Source organism: Nesoenas mayeri, assembly GCF_963082525.1.
Source record: "Nesoenas mayeri genome assembly, chromosome: 3".
In the NCBI taxonomy this organism is placed as follows: Eukaryota; Metazoa; Chordata; class Aves; order Columbiformes; family Columbidae; genus Nesoenas; species Nesoenas mayeri.
This window is the reverse complement of record NC_137544.1, coordinates 55,047,268-55,071,454: the sequence shown is the minus strand read 5'-3', so window position 1 is coordinate 55,071,454 and position 24,187 is coordinate 55,047,268. Positions and strand designations below refer to the sequence as shown.

The following is a 24,187-nucleotide window of genomic DNA, read 5'->3' as shown; positions in this document are numbered from 1 at the left end:
TACCATCTCCACTTTATAACATCTTCTGCTGACTCTCAGAACAGAACCAAAATCCAGGCTTGTACAATAACACTTACTGATGATGATGATGCTCCCCCTCTTGCCTAATAAAGCCTTAATATGTTTACATTTACAGTTCTAGATACCAGGACATCTCTGATCCCAGGTGTGATCCTCAACTGGAATTAAACATTTCTGGATTTTCAACTTGATCTTAAATGATTAAGACTAGGAACCTTCAGTTCAAAACAAAACAACAACAACAAAAAGCAAAGATAATGACAAAGAAGAATGTGATGGAGGATCTAATAAAAGGAAGATATGAGAAAGTAAGCAAGCTGTTCTTATTTACTCAGTTTCATCATAACAGAAGTAACCAGTGACATTATCAGGAATCGATTAAAAGAAACAAGAGGAATGGAAGTACTTTCTTCACACAGTACATAGTGAAATCCTACAGCCCCTACTACAGATGTTGTGGAAGTAAGAACTTAAGAACTGTGGAAAGTGAACTGAGAAAATGATGAAGGATACATCTATTGATAGTTATTAAGCAATGGTTCAGATATAAACCTTAACTAAGGAACTGACTAATGCAATGATTACTGGAAACTGACAACGAGAGAGATTTTAATTTTAATTGACCACTGTTGGGGACAAACTCGCCAGGCAGACCTTCACATTCGCCTAATTAACAGGTATAGAACAATTTTGTTGAAGTTTTACAAAGACAGCTGATCTTGACAAATTTCCACCATTCAGGATGGCAGAATCCACAAGTCGAACTGACATTGTATCCCAGTCAGGGATTGTACCATCTCGGAAGAAAAATGTTAGAAGAGATGATCTTACAACAATATAATGCCATCTTAAAAAAAACAAACAACAAGTGTGCACACCCACATGTGTGTTTGTGAAGGAAATGGGGGGAATAAAAGGGGGAAAGGGGGAAAAAAACATGGGAAAGAAAATCTAGACTGGCGTACATATGCCAATCATAGTCAAAATCTAATCCAATGGAGGAAGAGCAGTTAGCCAAATTCTTGAATCCTAACCTGATGTAAACAGTCTAAACTTTTATTTTTTTAAATTTTCATCTGAGTTCTGTTAGAGTTCTGGAATCTTTTGGCAGTTATTTGTGAAATGTATCAGGATCAATACTAAAATTTAGAGCTCTAGAGATGATGGGGATTAAAGGTCATGAGTGCCAATGCAGAATCATTTGAATCGTTGACAACTTGGCTGTAACAAGCTATTGTAAAAATGAGGGCAATTACTACATACACTGGCAGGTTCAGCCAGCTCTGTCTCTATTCAAATATGAGTCCTGTGAAAAGTAACACCAAATGACAGAGGTAGTCCTAGAGAGAAAATTTTAACAGAAAATCCTACAAGGAATTTAAGCTGAGGCTTTGAGCTTTGCCAGTGTTTCTTGGTTTACTAATTAAGGCAAACCACAAGTACACTTGCAAATAGGATATGCAAATAAAATATCTTATACCTTCTCTATGCATGCTTTTATAAATATGAATATATACATCTTCTTCACTAAACTTTAAATCTTATATGCACTTGCACATTTCTTGATTGCCTCCAAGTCGCTGTTTGCAAATAAACTGATTTTCTTTCTTACTAGTAAAAGCTGTTTCTTTTTAAAATAGAAAGGCTATGTTATTGCTTTTCAAAACAATGAACAGGGAAAAAAGAAAATTTTAATAGTAGTTATGCACACACAGTACAGGCATATGTATTTTGGACTTTTTATGTGGCATTAAAACATGCTAACTGCATATTTAGATACCTTACATGTAAACCATTGCAAAAATTAAGACAATAACAACATAGTTTTTGGCAGATCGATGTTGTGTTACATTTGTAGCCTCATTGTCCACAGAAGGTTTAATCTTGGACAAAGGTTACCTATGATTTTGCACATGAGCAGCACTTAGTTGGTAATGTCTCTGAGCACAATCCCGTGCTATCACAGATGCTAATTCCACCAAATATACCAAGATCCATTTCAAAACAGCTTACAACACTGCCGTTGTGACTTTTAGTAAAAGCTCTTCTGAAAAGTTACTAAACCTTTTAAATGGTTATTTAATTTTAGGCCTAAATTTATTTAGTAACAGTTTACACCCATGTGCTCATGGGCCAGCATAGTCTTTAATCTAGACTAGATTCTCTCACACGCTGAAATTTATCTCTACAAAACGTATCAGAGTAGGCACATCCAATAATTTTGAATTTTTATCTACTTTGCTATTTTTTTCTGTATTTTTAAGTTTGTTCGAAAGCCTCGTAAGTTCCTGAGATCAAACTAATGAGCCTGGGTGACTTACTGTCATTTGTTAAACTCCCACAACTTTGCAGCGCGGCAAGACTGGCATTGTTGTTACCAGGCCTATGAGTTTGTGTGCCAGCTCTTGTGTTACTCTAAAATGGAAATCACCTAGTTTTCTAGCTGGAACATGTTTGGCTGAGGAGTACTGTTTTCACTGCAGGTCTGCTGATTTTTATTTCTACGCATTCAGTCTCTTACCTTTATGTGCAACATCACCGATTGATAAGCTCAAAGCATTTCCTCAGCCTAGGTGGATCCCAAGTCATTTCCAATTTCTATGCTCTAAGTACAAAATGTCCTGTTCTCCTTAGGAAGTCCCCAGCTTTTGACACTTAATACAATCATTTCCTATAATGCTACAGATAGCTTTACATGCTGTAAATTCACTACATGACTGAACTAAATGTATATGCAAGATACCACATAAGGTAATAATCTATTTCATTATATGTTTTTTTGTGTGCTCTATAGGTTGAGACAGGTACACATCTGGTTCAAAAGCAAATAGGAGTTCCTTTTTTTCTTAACAAAAACATCCAGCTTTTGGCATCGTATTCCTGTGAGAGTAATTAATACATTTAGTTGTATGTTATTTTAAGCTCGATTTTATCAGAATCAAAGCTAACAGCTAAAAGAATGGGTAAATGTGAGTGATTTGATTTTCCAAACCCAGATCAGGTTCAAATGCAAACACCACTTCATTCAAATGGACCCTTGACACAGAGGTTCATTTAAAAAAAGGTTCCTGCTCTGATCCATTTCCTCTGTATGCTTTTAGAATTACAATCACAGCCAGCCCCATGCATATGGACAGTATTTTTTCCAGTTTGCTTACAAATTGCAAAAGGTTTGGAAACAGAAGCTATCAGAAGAGGACACAATACTTACACTCACAGAGTCCAGGGAGTGCAAATGCTAAATATTTAAATATATTTAATAAATCACCTTTTACATAACTAAACAACAGGCTGCCCATCCAAGACTTGAAATCAATAGTTTATTGCCCCCCCACCCCAATCACCTCATTGTGCGGCTCTCCACAAGGAACGTTTATCCACTCACCACAGACAGAGCCTCGCACTAATCTCCTCAGATGGGGTCTCTCGGGGAGGTAGCGGTATTTGCATCCAAAGATACTGAGGTTTGACGTGTGATCCCCGAAGAACCGGAGCTGGCGGTATCTCTCCCCACAACGGTAACAGAAATTAGTGTTACACTGTGAACAGGTCATGTGGTCACACCCTTCTGTTCTCTGGATGTGGATCTTTAAGAGAAGAAGAAGAAAAAAGGAAAAGATCATTTCTCCCCCTTCCTAAGCACAGGAAAACAGGCGCTACCTGGCACAGTCTGTGCCTCAGATGAAAAGACACCACAAGCAACCCCTTGCTTAACTCAGCATTTGCATTAATTAATACTGCAGCTGTACTGAGACAATGGTTTTCTAAGGCATGCGTCAGAGCATCAAATACAAGTTATGGTTGTTTCCAGATTTCCAAACATAATTTCCCATATAATCCTCCTTCTTTATTTAAAGACTCTTTGTATCTGAGTGATCCCTGCCTTTACTGAAAACTTGTTTTAATTACTTAGACACATTAGAACCAAACTTTATTAAAAATAAAAGCAGCACAGTAAATATGGTTATGAACTCTGAACTATGAACTCCATGGATGGGTTTCCCTCTTACGCCACCTGTGGCCCTGCTCCCTTTCTCATTACCATCACAAATTTGTGATTTTGCAACAAATGCCAGAAAGGCTCTGCTGTTAATGTTTTTGGGGAAAAAAAAATATGGTAGTGGTGGTTGTTTTTTATGGGTTTTTTTTGTGTTGTTTGTTTGTTTTTTTTTTAAGAAAGGTTCCACAAACCACGTAAAAGAATTACACCAAGCTTTCATAATAATGCCCATAGTACAGCATCAAGCTGGGCTGCCTAGGCTTTACATCCATCTTTCTGCTGTTCACCTGCATGAAAAAACTTCATACTCCATACCTGTATTTCCATGTACTCTTCTGCAAAACAGATACATTTACCTACTTTGCACAGTTTTTGTAAGGCTTTAGTTTTAGTTAATAGTTCTGAGAGTCTTACGAGAGAAGGTCGCGTTGGGGCTGAGTATTTCACTAAATCAACTACAATTAATTACACAACTACTCCTAAATCTTGCCAGCTAAAACTATAGCTAACAGGGTGGCAAACACACACTTTTCCTAGTTCTCAAAATTGCTAAAGGCCCTCCCAACCTGGGACCACGCTCCACAACAGAATGGTAGATAAAGTTACCTAATAATTGAGGTTGGAAGCAACCCTGGGATGTCATCTATTTAAGCCCCTAGCTCCAAGCTGTGACTCCTGGGGTATCCGACATTCTTGAGAGGGTGAAGCGTGTTTGTGCTCTGGTACTGATCAGGGTTCATCTGAGAACCCTCACACACCTGAACACCTACTGAAACTGGTACTTTATACACATAACAAACTGAAGTACTTTTGGTTAAAGATTCCAGGGCAGATGTAATTAAAAACTAGCTCCAAGTACACCTGCCAACATCCTTGTGCAAACGACAGCACTCTCAGAATTTATATCTCTACGCTTCCAAATGCTTCTTCTATGCACAGGAAGGGAAAGACATTCACACACATACAAATAAAAGAGGATTGGGCTATAAAACCTTACTCTCTATTGGGCAAGTAGGAGACTTGCATTCATCCCACAGAAGGGATGCAAGTAGACTGACCAAGCAGTTACTGATGTGCCCTGAGGAAGGCTGCTGTTTAGTTCATTGTGTCATTCCCTCACATATATCATAGGTGCCCTGTTTTCCAGAAGCACTTGAAAAAAATACCATTGTTGGTAAACTTTATTAGCTACTCGACTTCAAAATTTTCACATTTAAGCATTTACTGCAAGTAGAGCGGAAAGGAAAAAAAGTCTACCCAATACTATACCAACTTAAACATAACTTCTTAAGTTACTCCCTTCAGAATAAAACAGTGCATATTGTTAGTTTGACTTTCGCCTGTACTTTCCAGCTTTTATATGGAAAATTGTTGACCCTACTCACAGAACCATAGTTTATTTCATTTGATTCCTAAATGATTAACTTCAAATGAAATTAAGGAATTTTAATCCTGAATTGTGGAGTTTGCACATGGGGCTTTATTGTATTATAACAAATTAACTTTAAAATTTAATTCCAGTTAGTTTTTCAGGGGACTGAAATTCAGACAACTATACATAACTTTGTAATTTTAGAAGTACTGTTCCTTATCTGCTGATTCAGTGACATATCTCCATCTTAAAAGTGTAAATGAGAGAACGAGATCTTATGAGACTAACATAACTGTGTTTTTTTCTTCTTTTTAAATCAAGACTATTTAACTCTCCTCTATCTTCTCCAGATTACCAATCCAATCTATTAAGTTACCATCCATCCTAATTGAAAATCTTTACAAGGCTGGAGCCTATAAAAACCCACACTGCAAAGACTAATATCAAAACTACTACATACTTATTTCAAAAAGAAATTTTCTTTGCTGGTTAGAACTTCAAGTACATGCTGGCAATAGCTTTATACGTTCTACCCTCAACATCTTTCAGAAATACCCACCTTTTGAACACTGCCTGCTACTCTTCTACCCACGCTTTCCTAGAAGCAACCAAGCTCCAGTTAGCCAGCCACCACTCCAGTCACTCCAAAAATCTACTTCTTTCCGTTCTACACCCTCCAGACATAGTGTCCTCTTAAAACATAAAGAAGTCGATATAAGATTTACTTTCTTATGGACATATATTGCAGTTACATGTACTTTATCTTCACTTCTTTAAAAATCGAAGTATTAATTTTTAGTGACCACTCATCTGCACATATACAAGCATCTTCAAAAGGTGCCAATTTGCAATAACTGATTTTACTTGCCTATATTTTTTGTTGCCAAAACTTTCCCTTTGATAGTTAGGAGAGACTTTATTAAGAAAATTAAAAAACCCTTCAAATCTTAGATGTGGAGATTGGACTCCCTATCAGATGCATGCAAACTGACAATGCCAGATGAACTTTGTATGATTCAGTCCAGCTGCTTTCAAGCCCAAGACATGACATTTCACCAGATCAGCTTCAGCTGTGGTTCAGATGGACGTGCCTCCCTCCCCTCAGGATAAATCTACTGACAGAGATGGATGACCAATCTATAGGATGGGCAAGCCATCACCAATGGGTCAGATATCTCACAAGTGTTCCTGCTGCGCAGGCAATGCCGTGGCAGGCAGACGGAGGAACGCAGGGGCTGGGAATGCAGCTGGCTATAGTCAGCTGCGGTCACACGGGGTTCGGTGCCTTGGAACAGCAGGAAAATTACACACCAACAGCAAAGAACACAGAGCTCAGAGTCTTAAGGAAACAAGTGAAGTAGCACAGTGGCTATTTCAGACCATCACATTACCACCTCTGCATGTTACATGCACTCTCCCACAAATCTTCCACGGAAATCACTTCCAAGAGATCTGAGATTAAGAGTGGCCATTTCTCCTCCAGTACTGACGAAAACCTGGTGCACAGACTTAACGGTTCATACACAAGCAAGGACTCTCCTCCCTTCAGAGGATGAGAAATAATTCACAGAGCACCTTCAAAAACTATGCCCCGAGTTATATGATAACACTCATTAATCAGAACAGTAAATCCACAGATAAGAAGTAGATATTCCTCAATGTGCATTGACATCCTTGCTGTTGGCAGTTAAGAGAGAGCTGCTGTTTGGTGCTTCCTCAGACAGTGGTGGTTTTGAAATCTGCAGTAAGGTAACACCAACATGAAGTTTTTCCTTGGTTTTCTCTACTGTAACAACACTTAAGGAAAAAAGGCATTTTGCTGCAAACCTGCTGTCACAAGAAGTTGTAAAAAACCCCTTAAAATAAGAGTGAGGAAAGACAAACAAGGCTACAGACTTTATGAAAAGGCATCTAATAAGGTGTAGCAAATTTGCACTCATTAACCAGCTCCCTCTATGTAGGGAGCCCTTTATGGACAAGCCTTGTTGAGAAAAATGGTCTAGGCTGAATTTCTGAAAACAGTGTAAAACAACTTTAGAAAAGGCTCAATTAAAACAAAAAAAGGTCAAAATTAAAGACAGAGTTTTAAAAAGGCAGCATTTTGTAATATCTCCATGCTCACCTATAGTCACAAAATGAACCTACAATTATGTATTTTGACAGCGTATAGCATTTTTATTTGCTCAGGTAAGCATATCTCAGAAAGATCAGGTAAATATAAGCTATTTCTATTTAGTACACTAAAACTGTATCCACCTATAGGAAAAGGTAATCAAGTTTAAGCTTATTTAACAGTGATGTTAGTATTCAAATTAGAGTGCTCCCATTTTCTGATCTCCTGCACACCCAGACAAGATAATAATTGTGCATTCTACCTCTCCATGGTATGGCTACTTGAAGAGTCTCTGTGTATATGTGTCTGTGTGTATATATAATTATTTCCAGAAGATAGCTATAAAGTATGGTCACAGTTTACATTGTTATCGGTATCATATCATATTACCTGTAATTTTACAAGTTATCTCAGTAAAGAAATTCTACCTCTACTGAAGTTTCTACCTGTAATTTCTGTTAATGTCAGTTTTAGTGTAAAGGTTTAATACTAATATCTTGACACAATTTAATCTTGATGTTTCGTCAATCCATTTATTATTTTTGGCTCCTGCAAATTTTTAAACAACACATGAAAGAGGTTCTTTAAATAGAATATAAATCTGTTGTCACCTGAAACATTGCCCATGCAAACGTAGAAGGGGGAAAAAAATCAAATAGCATATTACCTACTCTGTTTTCTGTGTCACTCTTTTCTCTATTTTACTTGTAAATACAATAATCATCTGCTTCACTGTTATTTATATAGATATTTTGGGGGGTGGCTAGAGAGAGAGACAGAGAAAGTATTAGCTTCAATCCCCATGACTCCAAATGATTAACTCTTGGTATGTTTATTCCCGCGTGCCCATACATGTATTAATACTTTAATGAAGAATGCTGCATAAGAGATATTTTTATAATTACTCAGTAACCAATCAAAAAAGAAAAAAGAATAGTACCACTAACCACTGGCTAAGTGCTTCTTTTGCTTACTTGCTAGTTACAGATTTGATCTAAAAAACAAACAACATTTTAAAAGTTGCAGGCAGGAGGAACTTTTTTCACCTCTGAAGAAAAAGATATCAGGAGTGGTGGTAGCAATGACACCCTCTTCAATAATCACTTATAATACCACATTACCAGGTAGGTCTTGTTAACAAAGGTTCTTTTTCTGTGCTAGTTTCATAACTTTCCATACTGCCTCCCACCATGCAGAAGGTTTTATTTTCTTTTAATTAAAAAAATAAACCTAAAGTCTTTTTGGAATTAGTAGCCAAACTCATGCAACTTCAGGCTTCAAAATTAGTGACTTAACCTGAATAAGTTCCAAGCATCCGGCCTCTTCTTTTGAAGATGGCAAACAAAGCTGTACATTTATCATTTCAAATCTAAAATTTATTATGGATAAACATATTAGAGTTAGCAGTTTTAGTTCCTTTCTCTTTCCACCTAGCAGCTCTCTTCTCCCTGCTTTCCCACATTCATACTTTTTTGCTTGGTGCATTTTCTTCTCTTTTTGGACAACTTGTTTCAATAGTTACCTCATTCACACTGTCATAAAATCTGAATCTGGACACAAGTCAAAGAATTAGAAACAAAACAGATACTTCTTCTCACGCCAAAAGGAATAAAGTTTGTAAAAGGATTTCACTGTAAGACTTCCCAGAAAGTGAACATGTTTAGAACTGGCTCAAACATACCAACTCTTGTCAAATAGCAAGCTGTTAAAACTTTGTTCAAACGTCACATGTGCATGGGAGGAAGGGTAAACAACCAACTGCTGATTTCAGAGCTTTCCGAGTTTCTCTCAGTGTTTTGAAATCTTTCAGTTTCGAGCTATGGCATCATAGGCATTTCTTTTCCCAAGACCAGAATAAGACACTTAGTAAACTGATAAACATTCTCTTATTTGCACAGGGTAAGGCTCAAAGTGTGACAAAGTATACCGCAGACATTTAGAAGTAAATCTTCCCATTCAATATTTATTTCCCACCAAATGTTCCGGTTTCCTTACTTTGTCCCTTCCATGAAGTAGATGTAGAGCAATACAGGTTCAGATTAGGTACTCCCTTTCAAAAAAAACCAAAAAAGGGAAGTCTCCCACCATGAAGGTTTTGACTTGCTACTCTATCAGTAGCTGAAATTAAGTGCTGTGAAAAAAATAGTGACCAAACGTAATGGCCACCTTCATTAACAGCAGCCAGGGCAGGGGTGTGCAGGGATGCTGCATCTCATTTGAATAGTGGGAAATATTTCCTATCCTGGAAAAGATCAATGACATTTTTAGGGTGCAGGACTGCACTTCAGTGTTGAAAATTAAACTAATTAATGAGAAAGGCTTGTCAAGAACTGACATTTAATCCTAAAAAAGTTTTGTTTTGCCAAATCTTAAAGTCTCCCTTAGTTAACTTGTTGATAGAGTAATTTCTGCCTTGCTCAGAACATGAATCCAGCCAAGCTCTTTGGAAAACCTGACAAAGGGCATAATATTTCTCTCAAGCTTTCCAGTTCTTTAAAGCTTTATATTAGGAATAATTTTGTAACACATTCAGTTTAAGTATACATCAAAGCCCCCTCTTATGATTTCCATAATGTTTCTTTTACATGGAGAGATTCTGCAGAATCAGTGCAGGAAAAACCAAGTAAAACATCTGATCTGTTTTTTTTTCAGCAAGTCATTGACAACATTCTGCACGGCAAACGTGAATTTCATTTCCAATGCTGAGCAGAACCTACAAATATTTACTTTAAATACAAATTTAAAGTGTTTGAAGCCACTACGCCAAAGGAGAGCAGCTCACCTTGCATTTTGGACACTTCTGGGCATTCCTCTGCCCATGTTCGATTTCGTTGGCCCAGTGACGCAACAGCTTGTCTCCTTTCTTGTACTCTTTGCAGTTAACACCTTCATGCCAGGGAGAGTGGCACTTGAAACACCAGACAAATTGGCAAGACGGACACTGGATCTGTATAAATGAGAGAACACCACACATTTGCAAGCTGGTTGTCAAACCAACTGGAAAGCCCATTTAAAACCACTGCTCAGAGTAGCTGCCCAGCAAAGGTTTAACATCCTTTGAAATGTCTGTTTTAAAAACACAAGAAGTTGTTGAGGCTAACTTTTTTTTTTTTCTTGTTTTTAAAGAGAGAAAACACAGAACTAATTTCTAAAGTCAGGAAAGGCCCCAATCAAACAAAGCACGAAAACAAAATTCAATGTGTGGCTCAAACACCAAAAGGCAAAATCTAGGAAGCTTATTCAGTTGCCTCCAATACACACACGACATCACCTCAAAATCAGAAGTCAGTTTTCAGTGTGGTGGTTCTGAGTCTTCTAGTTATAAACACTGCCAAGGCTATCACCAGGGAATAACGGGTCTTCTGAAAGGGCGCTATGGAGCTCAGGATGGGTTAGGAAGCTTATATTAGAAATGGTCCTGGGAAAAAGGGGCCAAGTGCAAGGGTCTCAATCAAGTGCCACAACTACCACCTGGAAGTCAGGTACCTCCTTTTGCTCTTGATTGTGAAGGGTGAGTTGAAGCTGCACCAAACCACCCACTTCCTACAGACAACACCTAACATCAAAAAATACAAGTCAGGCTCCCTAAATTGAGAAAGGATTTATTCTTCCCACTTCCTGGGTTTTACATCATTTCGTCCAACAGATACCATTGTCATCAGGTCTTTCTCCAGAGCCTGGGTATGTTTTTGAAAAAAAGGCTACGGCAGCTGCTGTGGTCATAGAATAAATACAGGCACATTGCAGGTGCTTATCTGATACGAAACTGACCTCCTACCTGGATCATGACCAAGACATTTAGTTTTTCACCTTTAATGTTTCACATTAAAAATCTGATTGACACAATGGCTTAAGCTGAGCATTTTTATGACCTTAGCTCACACAATTTTCAGTGGTTGTCTTTAACTTCACCTGTAGAAAGCAAATGTGTGTTTGTTGTTGTTGTTATGTTTGTTTTTTTCACACTGCAGCCGTGTATAACATTCATAGCTTCATTTGTATAAAATGATGTACCTCTGTCTGTACAGCACTGGTTAACCAAGTACTTTACCTTCAATGGTGGCCTGTATGATGAGGTGCTCGATGCATCACTTCAGCTTACCTCTTTATGTCAATCCACATCTACAGATCAGCAAGTGCAAGAATGGGAGTTAATGGTCAAGAGAACTAATACTTTTCTCCTTACCCATAAGACAGCAATTTCCTCTCCAAGATCCTTTGACTGGGCATAAGGTTAAAGTACAAAGAAGGGAAGCAGCATCAAGAAGTTGACTGATTTTCCTAATATAATGCATTAACATTTGTGAGTTATAATACCCTCTACTAGCCATTGTCCTTGTAAAAGCATATATTGTATGTGCATGTAAGTATTAGAATACCTATGTTTCCTTCATATCAAGCAGACTCAAAGAGAGTGTAACATTAAAATGTATGAAATTCTGATATCCTGTACCCAGTGCAAGTATGAGTTACTGCTTTGTATTGCTATTATACGAAGTGACATTTCTGCTAAGGTACACACTGCGAAACCTCACACAAAAGAAAACTGCGCTTATCCTTTCTGTCAAGTTACTGAAGACCAAGGTAGGCTGCACAAAAGTAGAAAAGAACAATAAAAGAAACTTGTTTGCAGGGAAACAACCCATTAAAGCTGCAGTGCATGGATTACAAGCATTATTACTTTTTGCATGAAAACACAATCCTGTCTAACGCCAAGATAAAGTATAAAACCAAGGCAATACAAAACATAACCAGTGCCCTTTCTCTAATTTGTTGGTCTACTGGCCCAGATGCTACACCTAAGGATTTACATGACCCGGCATCTCTGCTTCCCAGATGAGTTCTCTTAATGAAACCAGCTTAATAGAAAAGAGAAAAAATCCCTCTAAAGAATCTAAAGAATAGGATAAAACTTGCTACTAACCAAATTAACATGGAGCACTGATCCATGTTTCCACAATTCTTTAGAAAGCAATATGCACAACACAGATTTACTAATGATTATCCTGTCCAATATCTCCATATCTTTTTTCCCTTCTTTTTTACCCAAGTTTACATTTTTCAGTAACGCACATCATGGTAACTTGCTGCTGGGAAGACAGAGTGTAGTAGGTATTGCATTGTATTACTCAGTATTTGTTACGCCAAAGATGAAGTTTGTAGCCAAATTAAGTGTTCTGCAGTCTGAAAGTTTTTATCAGTTGCAGTATTCAGACATTTGAGATGGAATACGAATGTTAAAAAATACAAACACAAACCAACAGATCTGGGAAGTGGCAAGTTAAAGCTTCTTCCTTAAATAAAATGCCAGTATATTTTAAAACATAAGTTTTGTGGGGTTTTTTGGGTGAAAATCTGACACAAATCCATTGCAGGTTCTATCTTTCTATTATAGCATATATATAACTGCAAGAAATATAGCAGCCACCAGGATATATATTTAATCTTACACATGCACACTGACTACAAGTATTGAAATACAGAATGAGGCTAGAACCAGATGAACTCAGAATAACATTTGTTACTATGAATGGCCCTGACTAACTGAAGTAAACTAGTGGGAACTGATAACTTCATTACAGGTTTGGAGCTCCTACTTTCCTCTTCCACCTGCCAGCCCTAACAGCACCTTCCATGAAACTGCACTGGTAAATATTTTTTACATTTTGAAAGGGCCACTTGACTTCTCTTAGAGCAGTCTTTCAGATTCTTATTCCATGCTTTCTCTGCTTTTCTGACAGCAAAAAAGTCAAGTATGATTTGCTTTATGCTTCAATATCAGTGCATGAAATGAGGACACAGAAATGCTATCTACCTATAATTTAAAGTAGTAAAATACATTATAGTCCAGCAAAGTAGACAAACTGTATCTGAAAACAAAGCATTTATACAGTGGTTTTAGAAATAAGTTTTTCCTCACACACATTTTTCCATTTATTTATGACTTCCATCTCAGTTGATCAGAATTGACAGGAGGGATATACACACAAACTTCTACGCCTTCTGGAGATCAGTCTCCCTTGAAATAGAAAAGATTATACAACTTCTCATAGTAACCCTTTTGGTTCTCAGCTTTCTGAAACACTGACCTTTGAGGCTAACATTTTCCATTTTCTTAGCTAGTCTCTTTACTGCAAGCTATTTTAACTATCATTTTCCTTCCCTCTCAGAAGAAGACCTTTCAAAATTGGTAGGTAACAGCAATAAGGAACACTGGTCAATGTGAGATGACAATAGCAAAAATGACCGCACATTAAAAATACCGTGAGAGCCTGAAGCTCCAAAAAGCTTAGTGGGATTTTCTGCTGCTTAGTGGACTGCTACCTATAGAATAGGATGGCCAAATTAATTGTGCAGCTGATTACACAAATTACAATCTCTAGCTACATGGTCACTTTATTCCAAAATAAATACGAGCTTCTGCCAAAACAGTTGTCTCCTCTATCACCAATCCATCCCTTCTACTGTACCAGCTGAAAATGCAAGCAACAACTAAACAAATCTTGTCTCCCATTGGAGCTGATCTTTGATCCAGCTCCCAGTGTGACACCAAAACCTCAACATGAGCAAAAGCAAGCTGGTAGGAATGAACAGCTGAGAGAAAAGAGGGAGAGCACCATGTCCGCAGCAGTTCAGGCTCAAGGCAGACTGGAGTGATGTGTAGCCATGAAGACACCTGCTACTCAAGGCTAAAACCTGATCCAAAAAGGGGGGAAGTGACTGATATGAACTATACAGATCCACTCCATCACAGCGTCTTTGCAGGTACAGATTCCTACTAGTTCTAGAGCACCAAGCTTCAGAAACTCTTGACTAGTTCTAGCAATAGATAGTTCATATAGCAACCACATTGAAAAACACATTTACATTTCCAAAGCTAAGCACTCAAGCCCCTCTTTTATGTGATGGATATCTCTTGACAGAAGTGAACAAGAAAACTTCATTATGAACCTCACAGGTTGATGAGGGAGAAACAGACTCTAAGAATCAAGAACTGTTCCTTCATGGAAGTTTAAAGAACTAACATAAAAACAACAGGTGAAATCCAGGGCTTAGGGGAAAGTAAAAAAAACCAGACACCTTCCTCCCCCTCCAAAAAACAACTCTCACAGAGCAAGTCAACATACTCATTCTTATGAAACCCATATCTGTTCCATGCATAGGAACTGGATTACCAATTTTTCAATTTGTGCCAATTTCCTTTTGTACTTTGGTACACCAGCTTTGACTAAAGTTTTACTAGGATCTTGTCTACAACCAGGTCTTAAACTCCCAATTTATGTCATAAGAGAGGGGGCAGGGTTATTTCCTTATTTAAAGTTGGATCCATTTGTGATATAAATATTTGATATAGGAAAATAAATAGTCACACTGCTCTACTGTGCTGTCCTAAGTCACGCTAATGGAAGAAGAAAGGTTTAGCTAGCAAGTTTCCTTTTTCTTCCCCTCCTTCTTTCTCAACATAAATGCATCAGTTAACACTCTAGGCTTAGCACACCAAGACTCTGCTCTCAAAAATGAAACACAGCAGCCACAAACTGAACTGCTGGGCTTAGATCAGTTTAGCTCACATAAACCAGCAGTAAGGAAAATTAATCTAATAACTTTGCTACCTCTTTAAATTTAGATGCTACGTTTATATATAATTTTGAAGTGTATCAAATTTTAGGAATGCCATTAGTAGCATTCCAAAAGTATCTGCTCAAATGTACTCTTGGGTTTTACAATGTTTTCTTGTTGCAGTGTATAGGAAAGTGAGGGTACCGGCACTAAGCCTCTGTGTGCAGTCATCCTACTAGCAGGCTTGTGCACAGATTTCCCCACGCATGACTCAGTTCTTCTGAAGGCAGCACTTCCAGTGCTGGTACAGAATTCCTCTGGTGCAACTGCTGTTTATAATGCTCCTGTGTGAATATGCAAGTCTCCCAGTCTCCAATGGGATGTCTCCTATGCTATATGCAGAAGAAAATGAGTCTGTACCTCCAAAGAGACTATAATTCAAGGCACAGACAACTTACCATACAAACAAGTCACATGAGAATCCAAGAAAAGTGAGATAATAACGGTCCACAGCTACATGTGTATGTAATTACTTACATATATACAATGTTATATATAGTCTTCCTTTTACATCTTTATCCCTGCAGCAAAACTCTTTCTTGTGCTAAGCTTAAAATAAGTCACTAAAACTATACCTATGCCAGAAAAGAACACAAGTTCAGGGAGCAGGTTGAAGCCCTGGGCTATGATCGTCTGTGCTGTTTGCTATTGCTTTCCTAACTATATTTCTGGCCAGCTTCAACTAGACATTCTTCCAGGCAACACCTGGCCACAGCTCAAAGGACACATTCAGCCAGAGTCTGTTCCCAGGAGACTTGAGCTCTGCAGATCAGAGCTACACATAAAACATCACTACAGGACCAGGGAACTGCTTGTACTATTTAATGCATCACAGAGCCTCCCAATTCCTTCTGATTATGATTTGTAGGGAAGTGGTGGGAATATTTTAAATCACAAAAGAGCACTGGTGGGTAGAATGACCCATTTTGAGCCTTGAGGAACATTCTCAGAGTTGGCATGCCCATGACACAACAACTGCACCACTTGTGACCCTCGTTGGTGGGACAGTAACAGCCCCTGGTGCCTTACAAGAGGCTGCTGCAGAGGCATTGCAACATCTCATCTGCCCTGGACTGCACAGCCTGCCCACATCTGAGGGAATGCCAAGCGGATGCGTGAAGAATGGCTGTGGGTGGAAGGAATTTTACCTGCAGTTTCAAATTTCTCCACCTCCAAGTAAGGTGCCAAAAATCTAAAAACGATGAGTCCAGCAGATATTGTGGTCTGTAATTCACGCACTGCACAGATATATAGAAGTAGCTCATAGCTCAGAGTTAGCTTTACCAAGGTTTCAACCCGACTGGATACAGAACCTTGTACCTTTTAATTTCCATACTAGGTTGAATCTTGTGCTGTGTGATTAGGGCTATCTAAACAGTCATCTAAACTCCTACTGAGAAGAACTGGTTTGTCCAGGAAAGGCCAGCTTAATCATGAAATTAACCACAATGAATCTAATAAACGGATGGAAAACTTAACACAGAGCATGATGCTGCAGACAGAACCTTCATCTTCTAGAAATGAGATGGATCTTCAGTAGCTCAAGACTTCTTCTAACTGTATTCTCTTGCTTTTTGTCTGTGATTGAAATCAGAGTATAAGCAAATCTTCTAGTAAAAGAAATGCTGGAAAAGTGGTGTTTTTTTCTCTCCACCCCCCATTTCCGCACTGGATCATATTTCTCGTTTTCTGTATTGTGAGTGATGAGACGAGAGTAATGTATAACCTTTGGTAAGAGGATGAAGAAATTAAAACCAAGCAGCATAACAGGCCAAGAATCTCATTCTAAGGAAGGAGTAAGTCAACTGCCTAACTCCATAAATGCCCAGAATTCATTTGCTCAGAGTATCAGGGAAAACTTATCTCTGCTGGAGCTGTGTCTCTAAAACTAGTTAGAGTGATAACTTCCCTTCTCTAGTCTCTTCTGATCGTGATCATATTGTTTGCATGTCAGAGAGAAAATACTCTTTAAATTGGGTGTCAGGACAAAAATTACACCACCTGCCAAAGAAATAAGGACTGAAGATCAACTGCTTGAACTGTTAGAAATCAATTAAGTAGTTAATCAATGATGTACTACAGATTCATATTCCTAATCACAGCTTGCACACAGCCCCAGTGATTCAAGAAAGCTCAAGTGATGCCCACCAAGTGCTGTCCTACTTTTGCGGTGCCATCTAACCCACAGCCCTGGCAAGCATGCTCACTTTGTATTTGTTCTCCAATTTGGCAGGGGTAGGAATGTGGCCTCTCCTCCGGAAGGTTGTAAAGTGCTTGCACTGAGGGCATGGCTTGGTGCTGGAGTCAATGCGGCTGAGTTCCAGGAAATATTTGTACTTGATGATGTCATCGTGGGGCAGGTTATAAAGGACAGTTGTTTCATCCAGGTGTTCATTGCACTCTGTGATCGGGCATTTTATTTCCGCTTGTCCCAGCTGCACCTGTGTATGGAGAAACCCAGAAGAGCTGTAAGACCTTTTGCTTGGCAAAAGCAAGCAAGCATTTCTGAATTCTGTGAGAAAATTTAATTTCAAGTACTGTAACAACCCACAGACTATCAAGTACATTGTCTCAGAACTATTTTGACTTACTCCAAACACACTGCAGTTTTTCTAGAAGATATTTTCAAATCCAAACAGAAAAGCTAATTACCCTTATGCAGTTATTAAACATCTAGTCTCAGTGTATGCACCATGGCTTCACTGAACCAAAACATAAGCCCTAACTAGCAGCACTCATCCAGAACTCCACGCTTTGTGTGCAATGGTCAGCACTCCACTATCACAGCTCATAATGGCTGCGAGAAAGCAGGCAATGGAAACTTTTATTGTTTCACTGCAAAACATGCTGGGAATCACTGTGTGGATAAATTAAAGTCAATTCAGGATCATCAGAGTCTAGCAGCTCTGATTCAGCGCTAGGCCTGAGCTGGTTCCTGGTCAGCAAGCTCAGTGCCTCTGCAGGCTGCTTCCAGGAAGCTCCTCACACACCACCCAGCATATGCACCAAGTGTTAGCTGAGCCTGCGGCTGACCAAAATCATAAATTCTCCCAGAACTCAGAGTTCAAAAACAACTCACCAAAACCCCCCAAAAACCCTTAACAAAAACCTCTAAAAAGATGATGAAAACAAAAGCACACACAGAAGCAAGCTCAAGTTTAACAGGGATTAAACTGTTGCTGATCTAATGAACCCTGGTGGTCCCAAGCTGATCCATATGGTCAGATATTCACGTGCTTCCAGAGCTCCCGGATCCAAGAAGAGCACTGCACCCTGGTCTGCACCCTTCACGCCTGGCAGGCTTTAACAGCTTGGACTCTGTGCCAAAACACCAGATCCTACTTGGTCTGGGAGCAGCAGAGTTTCATTTGCTTGGCACTGACCCAGAGTTAATAAATCGTGCTGGGTCTCGAGAGTCTGCAAGGACCCAGCTTGAGCATGTTTGTGTATCCCTCAAGTAATCTTGAATGAACGAGTGCCGACTGTGCAAGTAAAGCTGACCACAAGCCCAATTCCTTCATTAGCACGTATCCCCATGCAGAGAAAAAGGGGTTTAATGGTGTAACCAGCATCTCTTTCTAGGAATTACTGCTTCGAGGTTGGCAAGTTTGATTTCCCTAGACAGCTTATTCCTTAACATGGTTCATTATGGCAGTCTGCCAAACAATACACTAAATATGGTAGGTACACCTCAGATTTGCATGCAGATCTACTGCTGCACAGTGGTACCAGAAGACACAAAGACTCCACTAATGCAGTATTTTAGCTAAGAAAGGAGGAAAAAAACCCACAAACCAACACAACACAACTCTGTCATTGCTGCCTCAGCAATGGAGCCATATGGGCTCTAGCTGAATGATAATTAACTGAGTCAGGAGCCAGGGGATTAGAACAGTCATAACAAAATTGTATAAAAATCCAAGCTTCGCACTGACTTCAAAAAGATCCCTATTGTACTGCCTTTGTTCTCTCAGCAGTGCAGCTAAACCTAAGCAGAGCAAAGATGTTAGGTGTATATTAGGGAGTGAAAAGCAGGGTGAGGACAGTAGCAGCCCATCCAGACCAGAGCATGGCAGAGATGACCTGGACAAGCACTTGCTGCTGCAGTGCCCTGTGCAGCCACAGCTGAGGGTGCAAGCAGAGCTGCCTGCGCCAGAGGAGAGGCGGCTCCCCCAGCAATACAGCTGCTCTCAGGAGGGAACTTCCCCGAATTTCATTTCCAGTTATAAGAGATGAGCAGACCACATGCAAATAAGGCTAGGCTCAGTTTGGCTTTTAAATGGACCAGTGTTAAGTACAGTAGGAGTATGTACTCAAAGGTATTAAAAAAAGCAACAAACCAATCCAGAACAACACAACCAACACCCCACAAACTACACGCTGGGGAATGTCCACATTTTATACCTGTAGGATACTAATTCACCTGCAGCAGCACGTGAAAATTTAGCTCTGGCATATTATGTATGACCTTTGAAAGTGCCTTCCAATCCAAACTATTCTATGACTCTATGACATCATCACAGTGACTCTTCTCAGAAGAATCACCCAGTACATCATGGAGCTGTGCTTAAAAAGAGCATGATCAATCCAACACTAGAATACTTGAACATGCTAAACTAGGAAAACTATTTGCCACAGAAATATAAAAAGCTATCACGCTACTGGAAGGATTATTATAGACTTCTGTTTAAATAAAGTGTAGGTAGAACAATTTAAGGCCAAATAGTCAAATTAATCCCATCTAGGACTACTTCAGGGTTTCAAGGGTATTTTTAAGCATTAGGGAAATGCTAAAAGAGGCAAGTCCTTTTGCTAAGAGTAAAGTAAGCTATGACTGAGTAACACTTCAGAGTGAGAAGGCACATTGTATCTGTCATCTAAGCTGGTACTTAAGAAGTACTGCTTATAATAAATGCTAGTTAGAACAAACCTGCATTTATAAAATGAGGCAATACAAAGCTGAACACTTTCTGTATTTCATGCCCACATAGAATATGATTAATACATGTGGTAAGAGTCAAGTGTGGTTTCAGTGTTTATTTTGAAAATATGTTTTACACCCACTTGAAGTAAATCATTTTTATCCTCTGTAATAGTTTCAGCCTTTCACATTTGGCAAAGATTGATCCTTTTCCTGTGTTTTGAATAGGACTGAAGTGAACAGAGCTGGTTTGCTTATTAGCAGTAACTTCAATGGAGCCTTGTCTTACCAAAACAGTCCATCTTTGTTTGTGCACCAGCATCAGCAATTGATGCAATACAGCTTTAGAGGTAGCCTGCAGACCCTAGAGGTGCTACAGAATGGGAAAGAAAAAAGAAGAGAAAATATCTTATGGGCAAAGTAACTAGTTTTATTCTTTCCCTTGATTTTTTTTTTTTAAGACGTTTTGAAGAGCCTTATCCTTCAGTATCAGCTTATCACAATGTCAAACCTCCAAGTTTTAAGAAGTCCTTGAATTTCAAAATACCACTTTGTATTAAGAACTCTCGGTATACACAACAGCATGGTGTATTTTCACAGCATGAGGAACAATTCAGACACGTCTAAAAGCAGCTGAGCTGTAGTACAGTGGTGAATGTCAGGCAGCATCCAGTTCTCACACCCAGCTGTGCATCACTTCTGTGAAGCATCTCAAGAGGGGCCAGCTCTGCTTACAGTTCATGGGGATAAAACAGTCATGGACTTTCATCCTACAGAAAGATAACACTAAAATTATCAGGAGAGCAATATGCACCTTCATTATCCCCCTCCGCCCCAAGTTTTTGACATTTTACTCGAAAATATTTTGGCAGGGGGATGGGATGGGACCCAGACTCTGCACAGGTCCACTTACTGGCCTAAAATGCAGTGACATCAGCAACAGAAAACAGAAACAGATGGCATGGTACTTTATGTCGGAAAATTATTTCTGCCCCCCCAGCTTTCTTTTAAAGAAAATCTTTGTTAGCTACACATAAAGCAAAGTTCAAAAAACACTGGAAGCATTGATTTATACCTGCCACTTCGGCTGGATTTAACATAACCTGTGCAGGCGGTACTTGGGTGGCTGTATTACGGCCATGTTCCTTACAGAAGGGGCCATTCTACATATAGACACATACAAACAAGCGTTTTCCAACAGAAACTTTATTCTTGCTTCAGAGATGCATATGCTAAATAAATCAGTAAATTGTTCTCACTTCTTACCTACTAGTGCTGAAAGAAAAGTGAACAGTGCCAAGTCTAATCTGCACTTCTGTAGAGCAATTATTTCTGCCAGTGCACCAAATTCTCTCCTATAAACTACCAAAGATGTTACACATTAAAAAAAAGTATTTTGGAAATGCACAGATGCAAGTGAAGGGACAGTCTGGTCTAGAGGACCTTCATAGTCTACCAGGAAAGAAACAAATGGATTAAAAAAATTAAAAACAAAAAAACCCAACCAACCAAACAAACAAAAAACGCCCACCAGTACATCAAAGGTAAAGGTTTGACCTTCCTACTCCAAAAGTATATATTCTGAATGCTTTACAACACATATTTTAATGTGTCATCAATTTAAATTATCAAAGTTCATCTAGTTGTCATAACCTCAGCCACAGGCTGGGATTCCAGCTCCATCCGAAATGCCTTGAGGACCGCTGTGGGGAGAGTGCTTACAAAACCCGTGTCCCCAGGGTGTGGTGGGACGCTGTAGCCACACACCACGGAGGACTCTGGCATCACCTGCACGGGCAGTGACCGGAGCAACTTTTGCCCCAGAAATCAACCAAAACCTTAACTGGCAAAAATGGCCTCCACAGCCTGGAGCAAGCCCCCAAACCAGTGTCTGTTTCCCATTCAAACTCTTTCCTCCATAGTCACATCTACAACTGTGAGGATAAGCTAGCAAGAGATTCTTCAGAATACATCTAAACTCAACCAAACCCTTTTTCTTAAAACCCTCTTCATTTACTTCATCATTTGACTGCTGGCATGAAGCTCTATACCTTTTCCCTTCCTTCCACAGGACAAGGTGTGCTCACATAGATTTTATGTTGACAGAAACATTCAGCTTCTATTTGTCCTCTTCACATAGGAATATCTTTTACAGAAAATTACTTATAGCACTACACTGCAGATACTCCACTTTATCAATTCAGGGAAATAGTCATCTCTTTTTCCATCAAAGACAACAGACAAACCTTTCTGCAAATTTTCTCAATAAGTGAACAACTTTGTACATATTCTTCCCATTCCTTAATAGCATTTGTGGTAGGACTGCTGCATTTCTGCAATAATAGAATAATAACAGAATAATATAGAATTAACACTTGTAAACAAGTAATCATCAACCTGCATGACCTTCTCCCTCCACTGCTTCATTTCCTGTTACTTTCTCTAGCACCAAGTTAATAAAAAAAGGAAAAGATTTTTACCTCAGTAATGCATTTAGAAAAACTACACTGCATTAAGTCGTGTTTCTGCCTGCTAGCACTCATCAAACCTGGCACACGTCATCAGCAAACCTGGAGTTTACATGCTGTTACATGGAGTTTCTGCTGTGTTTTTTGGCATCCACTGTGAGGTGAAACCCACAGCAGAGGCAACAGTCCTGCAGCTGCACAAAAGTGGGGCTGGTACACCTGGACGGCTGCCCGCGGAGCTCGGACACTCTGACAAAGAAGCACACCAGAGTCAGACTGAGAAATTGGCTGGCAGAAAGCTTTCACAACCTCTGGGCGTGCTGGAGCATACAAGATAGAGGAACCCTTCATCTCTACTCCCGAGGCATGTGTGGGGGCAGAGGAAGGTAACCTGGGAGGAAGCATGGCAGAAACTGCCAGTTCGGGAGGAATATGACCCAAACCCTCAGGCCTCTCAGCATTCATTAAAGAGAAAAAGGAAAAGCACAAGAGCTTTCATGTTTTGTCTGGGTGTGCAAACTACCAATGCTATCTAAGTATGTGTATGGTAATTTTTCTATTCCTTAGAAGACAGAGTCTTTTATCAAAAGTGAATGTAAGATGTTCATGAAAGAAGAGTAGAGGACAGCAGACTGAGCAAATTACCTGCCCTTTTTGGGGTGTAAAAGAAGAGGCAGCCTAGGAGTGGGATCAAAGGAGCATACTAAAACCGAGCAGGTGTGGGAAGGGATTTCAGAAGGGAAGCAAGGTAGACCATCCGCATATCATGATATGCTAAGATAACCTGGCCATCTTGGGAGTGAGCTCTGCTCACAGGGGCTTAGTTGTATTAGGAAACACAAGTAGTGAAGAAGCAAGACCTTCAGAAGGTAATGGATTGTTGGGCTTCCAGCATCAGAATAAAAACATCACAGGCAAATAACAGAGAACCAAAACAAGCTAACTCTGACAGCCGATTCTTGTAAAACACAAAATAAAAAGTGGGGGAAAGGGGGAGAACAAAGGGAGGGAGGAAAGGACCTATCCAAATGATTCAATTCTCCCTTTCCAGTTCACAAGATTAAACAAAGTGTGCTCAGTCACTTGAGCAGATAATTTTTATGTACATGCTGCTTTCTTTCAGAAGCAACACTTACAAAGGTACACAGCTATTTCCTCATCTCACAGCAGAAAGTCCTAACCAAACTCCAGCCTCCACTGGGTTCAGACTGGATTAACCCAGAGTCAGATTAATTCCAATGAATAATACTGTTAACTATTAACAATAATTAGCATCACAACCAAATCCTTTCCCATGCTTTTCTTAAAGATAGACAAAAAGTTAGCACTCGTAACCTGTTACAAAAGAGTGAAAATACGTGTTCTCAGTATTCATTGAAAAACATCACTTCAGTCTTCAGGTGGAGACAACATCAACAACAACAGTAAAAGTTTATCCTACAACTATTTATGTTGAAAAAGAAGAGATCAATAGCTTATTCTTCTACTATTTAGTAGGCAGGGTCCCAACCAGACCCCAAAACCAGAAAAGGCTCCTGAGTCCACTTCTGCCAACCAGCATTCCCCTTTCAAATAAAATAGGGCCCAAACCACCAAACATTTGCACAACCTGTTCAGTAATATGTATTACTAAGCCCAGATAAACCCAGCTGGTATCATCAGCAGTAGTTGA

General features: G+C 39.3%; 1 protein-coding gene across 1 annotated transcript in view; it reads right to left on the bottom strand.

The window, feature by feature from the left end:
• RNF217 (ring finger protein 217) overlaps positions 1-24,187 on the bottom strand; it is a gene marked incomplete at both ends in the record, with an annotated part of 54,920 nt that overhangs the window by 4,599 nt on the left and 26,134 nt on the right. Inside the window, 3 exons of the mRNA XM_080343041.1 lie at positions 3,407-3,608; positions 10,289-10,453; positions 17,334-17,567. Of these exons, the coding sequence (XP_080199167.1) occupies positions 3,407-3,608; positions 10,289-10,453; positions 17,334-17,567 (601 nt within the window). The remainder of the gene's footprint in view (positions 1-3,406; positions 3,609-10,288; positions 10,454-17,333; positions 17,568-24,187) is intronic.